The 10,723-nt window shown below is 47.9% G+C and overlaps 2 protein-coding genes across 4 annotated transcripts; both read right to left on the bottom strand.

Moving 5' to 3' along the window:
• Positions 1-3,757, bottom strand: si:dkey-6n21.13 (P2Y purinoceptor 3). 2 transcript variants are annotated; one of them, XM_062449190.1, is made up of 2 exons: positions 3,448-3,757; positions 1-2,014 (listed from the first exon to the last, which is right to left on the bottom strand). In XM_062449190.1, the coding sequence occupies exon 2, from the start codon at positions 1,857-1,859 to the stop codon at positions 450-452; it is 1,410 nt and encodes a 469-aa protein (XP_062305174.1). In that variant the 5' UTR covers positions 1,860-2,014; positions 3,448-3,757; the 3' UTR covers positions 1-449. The 2 variants fall into 2 exon arrangements, with proteins under 2 accessions (XP_062305174.1, XP_062305175.1); XM_062449191.1 differs by having other exon boundaries at positions 1-2,010.
• A 503-nt stretch (positions 3,758-4,260) lies between these two features.
• Positions 4,261-8,825, bottom strand: si:dkey-6n21.12 (cilia- and flagella-associated protein 251). 2 transcript variants are annotated; one of them, XM_062449193.1, is made up of 7 exons: positions 8,419-8,825; positions 7,367-7,643; positions 6,935-7,104; positions 6,653-6,740; positions 6,116-6,256; positions 5,847-5,967; positions 4,261-5,782 (listed from the first exon to the last, which is right to left on the bottom strand). In XM_062449193.1, the coding sequence occupies exons 2-7, from the start codon at positions 7,613-7,615 to the stop codon at positions 5,682-5,684; spliced, it is 870 nt and encodes a 289-aa protein (XP_062305177.1). In that variant the 5' UTR covers positions 7,616-7,643; positions 8,419-8,825; the 3' UTR covers positions 4,261-5,681. The 2 variants fall into 2 exon arrangements, with proteins under 2 accessions (XP_062305177.1, XP_062305176.1); XM_062449192.1 differs by having other exon boundaries at positions 8,152-8,820.
• Between the last annotated feature and the right edge of the window lie 1,898 nt (positions 8,826-10,723).

Below are 10,723 nucleotides of genomic sequence, written 5' to 3'. Positions count from 1 at the left end.
ATTCATCATGTTTAATCCAGTAAGTGTGTCACACATGGTCAAAATAACAGGCAGGAACAAGTTAAACAGGAAATATCGTACTTTTTAACACCAAGATCAGTCAAACAGAGAAACACAAAGTTGCGCACATGTCATTGAAACATCAAACATGTTTGTGACCATCACCTAGTGTCATTATTAACCTGAGGTAAAACGTTCAATGAGATCGACTAAAATCTCTTCCGTTGCCAGTGAGTCATCTTCCAAAAGATACAGTACACGCCCACAGATTATCACTGGCCACACCCCTCTCTTCAACTCCTCACATTGAGGATTCAAGTTGTTCTACCCGTCAATGTTTTACACACCACAACAAGAACCAGGATGCAGACCCTTGTCAGCCAATGAGGATGTTCCGAGCCTTAGAATGCCGGAATCCCTTCATTCGGAAGTCGTCACGACATTCCAGTTTATTCTACCGTGAACTTGACTTTAGGTAAGGCTTTGTGTAGATATACCGGAGTCCTTACCTTCTTTTTCTCCTTCTTCTTCCCGTTCACCCCCTCCTCCACCTCCACCTCCACCTCTCCTCCACCCCCCTCCCCCCCTTCCTCGTTGCCCAGCCCAGCCATCATCCTCAGAGACCACAGCAGGCTGTGCTTGTGGTAGTTGTCGTGGTGATGGTTGTTGTGGTTGCCGTGGGCGTTGCCCCTGGCGGCATGGGGGGTGGTGGTGGTGTCAGGGGGGTGGCAGCAGGGGGCGCTCTTCTCCTTGGTGAGGAAGTAGAGGAGGGCGTTGAGCCACGCGTTGAAGGAGGCCAGAGGCCGGGTGATCTTGTAGCACATGGAGACCATGGTCATGGTATGGCAGGGCACCCTCTTCGTCACCTTGAGGATGAGGAAGATGGTGCGCGTCACGTGGAATGGGAAGAAGCACAGGGCGAAGAGGAGGGTGATGGTGATGATGGTCCTGATGGATTTGCGACGCCGGTGGGCGTAAGGGGAGTGCGCACCCAGGATGATCGACATCCCATCCCTTCCTCCTCCTCCCCCTATCACGTTGTCTCGCCTCCCCCCCCCTGCCCCCGCTCTCCCTCCCCCAGGCGTGGCGGCGGGACCCTGAGACCGCAGGGTCCTGAAGATGGTGAGAACCACGTGCGAGTAGCACCAGGCGATGATGGAGAACGGCAGGAAGAACCCCAGCAGGTGGAGGATGATCCCGTACGGAACGTACTCCGAGAACTCCCTGTCGATGGCGTCGTCCCAGCAGTTCTGGAACGCCTCCACCCCGTTGCCGTGGTTGCCCGCGTGCGGGTCGCCGTTCACCGTCACCGCCGAGCCCATCTCCCTGGTCATGTGACCCGTCTTGGCGAATCGGAAGATGGGGCAGGTAAGGGCGAACACCACTACCCAGACCAGGACGCAGGTCCCCTTCACGGCCCTCTTGGTCTCCATGGTGATGGTCCTCATGGGGTGGCAGATGCCCAGGTAACGGTGCACGGAGATGCAGGTGAGGAAGAAGATGGAGCAGTACAGGTTGAAGTAAAACAGGAAGCGCACCAGGCGGCACATGAAGTCCCCGAACACCCAGTTGTCCCTCATCATGTAGCTGGCGATGAGGAAGGGCAGGGAGAGGCCGTACATGAAGTCCGTGGAGGCCAGGTTCACCATGTAGATGAGCGAAGCGTTCCAGGGCTTGGTTCGTCGGAAGGAACGAAAGAGGACGATGGAGTTGAGGGAGATGCTGAAGAGGAAGGTGAAGGAGTAGCAGATGGGCAGGAAGATGTACTTGTAGGACTCGTCGATGCTGCAGGAGGACGGGACGTGGGCGGAGGAAGAGGAGGAGTTGAGGGTCGGGACGCTCGTTTCCGCGGTTGTCATGGTTGCGCGCTGGCGTTGCTGCGGTGGTGACGGTGGTGGCAGCTACAGTGGAGGTGCGCCTGTCTCATTTTCCCATTCCTCTCTCGTCCTTCTAGAACTGTCCGGTGGCTCTCAGAACGTTAAGATCCGCTCTCACGCTCCGGAGTTGGTTCTGTCTACTGAGCGAGAGAGAAAGAGAGGGGAGAGAGAGAGAGAGAGAGAGAGAGAGAGAGAGAGAGAGAGAGAGAGAGAGAGAGAGAGAGAGAGAGAGTCGGAGAGAAAGAGAAAAAGTGTCAGAGAGAGAGAGTAAATAAGAAAGAGAGCATTTAGTTCATCGGGTCTCCATCCACTTCTCTCACATACCTGATCCCTCATTCAGTAAGTCAGGCCTGGATCAATCAAAATCACGAGTCTGTAACTCATGTACAGCCAGACCCCTACCCTGTTCCCTTATGACGACTGTATCTCCACCCCCCCATGCTATTTTTCCTGCTGTGTACCAGGATCTCTGGACACTGCTGATTCAGTTCGTTCTCACTCCATTAACTCTGCAATCAGTAACTACTCACTTCCCCTCAATCTGTCCATCCATCCATTCATTCATCCGTCCATACATCCATCTGTCCTTCCATCCATCCACCTGTGTCCATCCATCCTTTCATCTTTTCCATCGTTACCCCTGAGTCTATAAACCTTATCCCCTCACCACCACCCTGTGTAACACACAAGCATTATAAGCAGGATGTGTGTGTGTGTGTAGTTTGTGTGTGAGTTTGTGTATAGTCTGTGTGTGTGTGCGCGTGTAGTTTGTGTATAGTCTGTTTTTGTGTGTGTGCAGTTTGTGTATAGCTTGTGCATCTGTGTGTGTGTGTGCAGTTTGTGTGTGAGTTTGTGTATAGTCTGTTTGTGTGTCTGTGCAGTATGTGCGTCTGTGTGCGTGTGTAGTTTGTGTGTGAGTTTGTGTATAGTCTGTGTGTGCGTGTGTAGTTTGTGTGTGAGTTTGCGTATAGTCTGTGTGTGCGTGTGTAGTTTGTGTGTGAGTTTGCGTATAGTCTGTGTGTGCGTGTGTAGTTTGTGTGTGAGTTTGCGTATAGTCTGTGTGTGTGTGCGCCATGACTTCACACGTATGAAGGATTACAGGTAAATAGGGGTGCCGTGTCCAGACGGTTCTGGCACTGAAAAGTAAACACTGACATTGAAATGCCGGAAACACCCAATCCCATCCAGCCCACCTAAGGATCATCGCTGAGGGTAGAATTGGGTGAACCAATCACACACTGAGAGCACTGTCGCAAGTGTTGAAGCATATTTTTTTGTGACACTTTGTCTCAACCCTTGTGCTGCCTTTGGGTCATTGTGACCCTCCTTTTGCACCCCGACGGTGGGTCACAATGACTCAAAGGCAGCACAATTAATGGCCTTTTTTATGAATATTCTTGTATAACATTTTTGGTGAATCCTGAGTTTAAACAAACCACCCCACAACTGGTTTCATTACAACAAACAGAAGTCGACTAATGACGGCAATAAATGCAAGCGTACTTAGGAACGCGGCATATAAATGCCTGCATCACTGTCACAGCCGAGGGCAAGCTGAGGAGGGACTGACCTGCTGAAACAAGATGTTCTAGTTGTCTCGTTTGGCTCCCATGGTCGGAAAACAAACAGTTGGAAGAAGAAGAATAAAAGAAGCAGAAAAACAAAACCTGTCTTTCTAACGAGGGTGAGGGCAAGCAGAGAAGACAAAAGAAGAGGAAAAATAAACAAAGTCAAGATTTCAACCCCAGAAAAAACAATATGTTGAAAAACAAAATCCAAGTCATCGCTCCGTTCCCTGGAAAGCTTCTCTTGGAAAGAGGAGTCACCTTGGGCTGTCTGGTCTCCACCTGCGTCTGGTCTCCACTTGCGTCTCCTGCTGAAGGCTCAGATGGATCATCCCTCCGAGACCGTGTTGTCGAGCTGTCGTCCCTCCTTCCTCTCCTCCCACCCTCGTTCCTTTCCTCCCTCCCTCCTCTCCCTCTCTTGCTCCTCCTTTTGTGCTGAGATAGACGTTTGGCAATACAAACTCTGACCTGCCTGGACACACTCACACCCTCTCACACACACACACCCTCATGGGTGAACACACACACACACCCTCTCACACACACACACACACACACATGGGTGAACACACACACGCTCATACAAACGACAATGCACACAATATTACTCTCAGACGATTAAGCATCACACACAGTCTAGCATGCATGTACTATTGCACAAACTGACTAATAAACACACTCATACACAGACACACACACACACACAAGCATGTACATATAACTGTTTCCATACCAGACAAAGTCAAGCGTCCCCAAACGCATCAAAAACTACAAAAATGTATCGTCACTACAAAGAAACAATCATTACAGACACGCAGTTGGCTCGATGGTTTATTGAAACCCAAACAGAGAGGCTGAACCAAACTGTTAGAAACACTGTGTTCAGAGGGCGTTGTGTGTATGCGGTGCCCAGCTCCCGTGTGTGTGTACATCAGTGGGGTTGTGTGTGTGTGTGTACACCAGTGGGGTTGTGTGTGTGTGTGTGGGTGTGTACACCAGTGGGGTTGTGTGTGTGTGTGTGTACACCAGTGGGGTTGTGTGTGTGTGTGTGTGTGTACACCAGTGGGGTTGTGTGTGTGTGTGTGTGTGTACACCAGTAGGGTTGTGTGTGTGTGTGTGTGTGTGTACACCAGTGGGGTTGTGTGTGTGTGTGTGTGTGTACACCAGTGGGGTTGTGTGTGTGTGTGTGTACACCAGTGGGGTTGTGTGTGTGTGTGTGTGTACACCAGTGGGGTTGTGTGTGTGTGTGTACACCAGTGGGGTTGTGTGTGTGTGTGTGTGTACACCAGTGGGGTTGTGTGTGTGTGTGTGTGTACACCAGTGGGGTTGTGTGTGTGTGTGTGTGTACACCAGTGGGGTTGTGTGTGTGTGTGTACACTTGTGTCTACTGCATGTTGAATCCACATACTGTGAAATTTGCTCCCTTGAAAATAAGTTGTTTAATCTCACAACACAAGGCGTGCGTATCCCAGGCAAGCCAGAGAGCGCAGTACCTGCTTGTGCTGTTGTTTTCATCACAACAAACAGCCGGATTCCACGTATGGCTATTCCCCTTAAGAGCCCGCTGCACCAAACACTACTTATAAAAAAAATAAAAACATGTTCTCAATACTCATCTGGGCTCGCTTGATCTTGCCTGGAGGAGCAATGGAGACAGACAGGAAGCTGGTCACTCCAGGCAGACCTGCGTCGACGAGCGAGGGTGAGACAGGAGGGGAACCACTTTGTCAGAGAGGAAGTCTTTTCCTGGCGTTCCCCTGACTCGTGGATGTTAGTTAGAGCTTTGTTTTAAGACAGAACCACGTTCAGTTAATTACTAGGATTAACTACACACCGATCATGTATCAGGACAAAGACTATGAAATGGTTTTCCCAACAACCGGAATAAAGGTTTAAAATCGCTTCTAAATGTTGAAATCCAACAGAGGACTGGTGCTCCACAGGAAGCAGTAGCAGCGTGGTGATTAATCCTTAACCTGCCAGTTTTGTTCCCTTTCAGGGTTAACTCAAACCCTTTAAAAAAAAATAAAAAAAATATTTAAAAAAAAGAGCGGATACACAATTTTCCTCAATAAAAAAAACAAACACACAAAAACAATAAAATAAACCAAAGCGCTGTGCAATCAAATAATGTTAAAGTCTTTCATCTTTCTTCTTCTTCCTTCTTGGAGGGATGCAGTCTCTTCTTCACAGTGATTGTTCGGTGGAGCGGCCGGGCACAGGAAGTGAGGTGGCGGGGTCAGAGTGAGGTCATATCCTGTACCTCCAGCAGCATGGCGTCCTGCTCCGTCCTCAGCTGGTCTCTGGTCTGCAGGCGGCCCACCAGCTCGGAACTCAGGTCTGAGGAGACACAACAGTCACGCCACTGCAGTATGTGTGTGTGTGTGTGTGTGTGACCTCTGACCTTGGATGGCCTGGCCGAGAGAGCTGTGCAAGGCTCGGAGGTCCTGGGTGCTGAAGGTCACCAGGTCACTCCTGTCCAGCCTCCTCTTCTTCCCCAGCAGGGTGTCGCTGCTCGCCGGCCTCTGGGGAGGGGGGAGGTCATGTCTAGAAATCAAAGCCTATTCCCTCCCTCTTTCTCCTATCCTACTAATCGCCTTCATTCCTCCCTCCCTCCCTCCCTCCCATCTTTCCCTCCCATCTTTCCCTCCCTCCCCCTTCTTCCCCCCTCACCTCCTTTTTCTGCTCGGTCCTCAGCTTGTCTCTGAGCGCGCCCAGTGCAGCCCTGACCTCGAACTTGAAGCCAGATGATTTGCTGTTGTTGCCGGTGGGAGGAGCCTGTGGCACCGGCACCGCCCCCTTCTTCCCCGTCACCTGAAGAGGGGATGGTGGCAAGGTGAACACTGAGTATGGAGCAGAGCGTGTGTGTGGAACGCGAGCGAAGAGTGAGTGAATAGCATATTTACATTTAGTCATTTAGCAGCCGCTTATCCAGAGCGACTTACAGTAAGTACAGGGACATTCCCCCCCGAGGCAAGTAGGGTGAAGTGCCTTGCCCAGGGACAAAACGTCATTTAGCACGGCCAGGAATCAAACCGGCAACCTTCTGATTAATAGCCCGATTCCCTAACCGCTCAGCCATCTGAGGGTACGACCCCCGGCATATGTGTTAGTGACAGAGAGTGTGTGTGTGTGTGTGTGAGGGGAGAGTAAGTGAGTGAGCGTGTGTGTGTGATGTTTGAATGTGTGAGAGAAAAAAAATGCTCTAACCATTTTCCTAGTGTTCTCCTCCTCTTCCTCTTCCTCACTCTCACTGTTGTTGATGAAGCACAGCTGCAGGTTCGTCTGGGTCTGGAGACTGAGGAACAGGTTCCAACAAATAAGAGATGAGACATGAGACAGGAGAGAGGAAGAGAGACAGAGGGACAGAACACAGGAGAGAACTCATCCAATCTCAGGTTATCAATACATGCTACTGTTGTGCGTGTACATGGATGTGTGTGTACGTGTGTGTATGTGTGTGTGTATGTATGTGTGTACGTGTATCCTTACCGGGATGTCAGGGCTGTCACCCTGCTGGTACTGTCCTCCTCTCCCTCCTCCCACGTCTCCCTGCTCCTGCCTCGCTCCCTCGCCTCGGCCCAGGCCATCGGCACCCTGCCTCGCTCCCTCGCCTCCGCCCACGCCATCGGCACCCTGCCTCGCTCCAACACACTGGAGGACTGAGGATGGAAGAATGAGGAAGGACTTATCCAGCCATCTCTCCCCCGTTGTGAGTACAGTCTACTAGTAATGATATAACCAATAAAGTTGTTTTGGGAGGTAGCCCACTGGGTCAGTAGAGGAACAGCACAGGCTGCAGTCGACATCCAGTTAAACTCAGGTTGCCACGGTGACCGGTATGGTAACGGTCCAACCAGATGACCTCATGCCACACACACCTGTTCTGTCTGACGGTGATGACAATCACCTTTGACCTCTCACCTTCTCCTTCCTCTCCTCTTCCTGCTTCTCCAGCTCGGCGATTCGCAGGCTCAAGGCCTCCCAGTGCATGATGGGTAATCCCAGGTCGTCTTCGCTGTACCCCTCCTGCCAGACCATCGCCGCCCCCTCTGCATCCTCCTCTTCCTCCTCCTCCTCCTCATCGCTCTCCTTCTCCCTCTCCTCCTCCTCTGTCTCGTCGCTCTCTTTCTCCTCACCCCGCTCCCTCTCTCTCTCCTTCTCTCCCTCCATCTTTCTCTGTTCTGGTTGTGAGGGGTGTCTGTGAGTCAACCAGGGGAAGATCATTAACACTGACATCATATAAACAACACACAGGCTACTATTTAAACAATAACTTATATAACATACTATACTATAAAATACTTCTAAAACATGTGTTGTAGTTTCTCTACTTCAGAACGAATGTGCAATAGATCTATTACTTATTTTCTTCGAAATCAAACAAGTCTATAGGTCTCTTCCAACTGAGGATTCACCGAGACGCAATAGCAACTGTTGTCCACGTAAACCTTTATGAGCTTAATGTATAATACATTAGCATTGTGTTACATAAGCGAGACTGGCGAGCCACTGGTTTAATCACGAAAATAAAATATTCTAAACGATTTTTCAGGCCTGCAAAGTGTATTTCCGAGCTAGAAAGCTAGGCCTTGAAGTTTAGATAAACCCGCATTGCTTAACCCGTTTTAAACCGTAAAAAACGCCTTTACATCAACATTGACTTCATGATCGATCAATTGTGTAACCCGATACTTCTTTACACTTACCAGAATCCCCTGGGAGAAGAATAACAGGCTAGATTTCTCGCGCTGTCAAACTGGGAGGACAGTCTGTCCACATAACTTTCTCTTCCTCCAGCTAACTCTTCTGTGTTCCTTATTATTCTCCTTCCTTCTTTTCCTCCGTCTTTCCCCCTTCCACCCTTCTTTTCATTCCGTGCTTATTCACCTAAACTTTTTTTCCACTCAACGGGCAGAAGAATAACAGCAACCGACGTGCGTGCACAAACGGACTAAAGTTTAAATTTTCAATACCTGCAGGATGTTTGCAAGTTTAGTCTTTGCGTTGGCAGTGTTGCGGTCTGGCACCCGGGAGAAAATCCATTCGTTCTTGCGCCAAACAATCGGAACAAAAGCTCACCAAAACTTGAGGAATTTCACGGCTTTTCTACAGAGCGGTGGTGAAGGAGGATACGGCGAAAAGGAAAGAAAATGACTAGGTGTCCAATTTCAACGTTTTCACGCGCACTGCTGCTGTTCTAAAGGGAGATAGAAAACAACGTCATTGGACGAGTAGTTTCTGATTGTCAAATTTTTAGAAAGAAAAAAAAAAGTTAAGAAAAATACCAATCAGGCAGCAAAGAACAGAGGATCTACATGTCATTAATAATTAAACACGTTCAGGAGGAAGTGACAAACTGCCTCGAGTTAAATGTGTATATAGGCAAGAAGTCACATGCCAACAAGTCTTTACAGGCGTGTGATAGATGGGGGTCATTCCTCCAAGACATATTCACAAACAGTCACCGCAAATAGGCTGCAAGCTAGGGCCACCGAGTGCTGTCTGAATACACAGTAGTTTTAACAACTCAAAAATGCCCTTACAGGTCACGCAAGCCTTCCAGGCCTCTATCAAAGGCTTAAACATAGATGACGGAGTAGGCATGTTTCAGAAGTTGTGTGTGCGTAGGCTACTTTTGGAGTAAAACAAATAATCCTCTTGTCTCCCGAGATAGGCTATAATAATAATAATAATAACAGTGACATAAAACTGATTTCTGGAACTATACTTAGAGCCGGGACATGCTACAAGGCAACAGTGTTGTTACGTTCCTAGCAAACTTTTTTTAACGTTCTTAGCAAACCCCTCTAATCCCGGAGCGATACATGATGTCATTGTATTCGCGTGTGATTTATGATGCAGTCAGGCATAGGCTATTTGTCTCACGCCCATGCCACAGGGCAGATGACACACCGTGGCACACAGCGGAAACGACCGACTTGCCGTTCCTGGGGGACTAAATGTAGTTGTAGATACTTTTTGAAAGAGACACTAGCAGAGATTTATTATTGATTCATTTAAATGTAAAGTGTTTAAAGGCTGACGGTTCCCGCACGTTCTACCTTAGGTTTAATATTATCCAAGTTCCTGTCATTTGGCAAAACGTCACAAACTGTATTATTTAGCACATTTAAAACAACAACAGAAAAGTTGCCGTGGTCGCTATGATTTATATCATGTTCTGCGGAATTTGACCTTTCTCTATTTTGAGCGTATACTGCCCTCCTGTGGATAAATGTGGAACTGCAATTTGTGTGGCCTTTAAAGTATTTAAAAAAATATTACAAGTAAACACACATGCATGCGCTCTCTCTTTCTCTCTCTCTCTCTCTCTCTCTCTCTCTCTCTCTCTCTCTCTCTCTTTGCATCTCTCTCTTTCTTTCACAGCCACTCGACAGAGTGAGAAAGAAACCAACATCTAGTGCGTGGGAACAAAAGTGAACAGGCCAGAGGTCGTACTGACAGGTAAGCAGCGAAGTGTCTTTATTTTGTTGCAAGAATTAAAAGCTGGCATTCATGGATATACACGCGCTACAAAAGCTTTTCAAGCCGAATAAACAGTGACTGTAACATGATGATGCAGATTATTTCCGGGATGAAAAACAATTATGAAAAGAAAGAACAAGAACATTTAAAACATGGCACTATTTTGTATAATATTGCTTTTTCCACACCTAGTCGCTCATTTCACGCGACTAACGCTCAAAGATAAGATCCTCATTTTCATCATCGTCATTATACAATAAATGTAATTTCATTTAAATATCAAATATATTTAATGTTTTATATTATTGCTAACATCAAATGTAACCTCAAAGCTATGATACTCTTAATGATAAGTGTAATAATAATCATAGTAGTCAAAATACACGCCAGTTGAAGGTATACTGGTACAGAGAAATAACAGTCAGAATCTTTGAGTAGAATACAGAGAAAGGGGCGGGTGCTCGGGACATGCACAAAGGGATTTCATTGGAGGAAAAGGGGGTACGCGGGCCCTCTTATTGGACAAGAGGTTCATGAGCAGCTGTCATTCATCCATCGGAACACTCACACAGTCACTCTCTCATGCGTTCTTATTCAGTCAAACGATAGTATCTAAATACTTACAGATAGTCTTTCACTTTTTCTAAATTATTTTCATTGATATAAGTAACGTTTTTTTCTCTTTAAAGCTAGACTACTCTACTCCAGTCTTAAATAGGAGTTTACATGCCTGGTGGATAAACCAATTATTATACTTGCTGGAGGACCAACTGACCAATCACATTGCTGATC

This window comes from Osmerus eperlanus, chromosome 23, assembly GCF_963692335.1.
Source record: "Osmerus eperlanus chromosome 23, fOsmEpe2.1, whole genome shotgun sequence".
NCBI classification, from domain to species: Eukaryota; Metazoa; Chordata; class Actinopteri; order Osmeriformes; family Osmeridae; genus Osmerus; species Osmerus eperlanus.
This window is presented reverse-complemented; position numbering and strand designations above follow the sequence as displayed.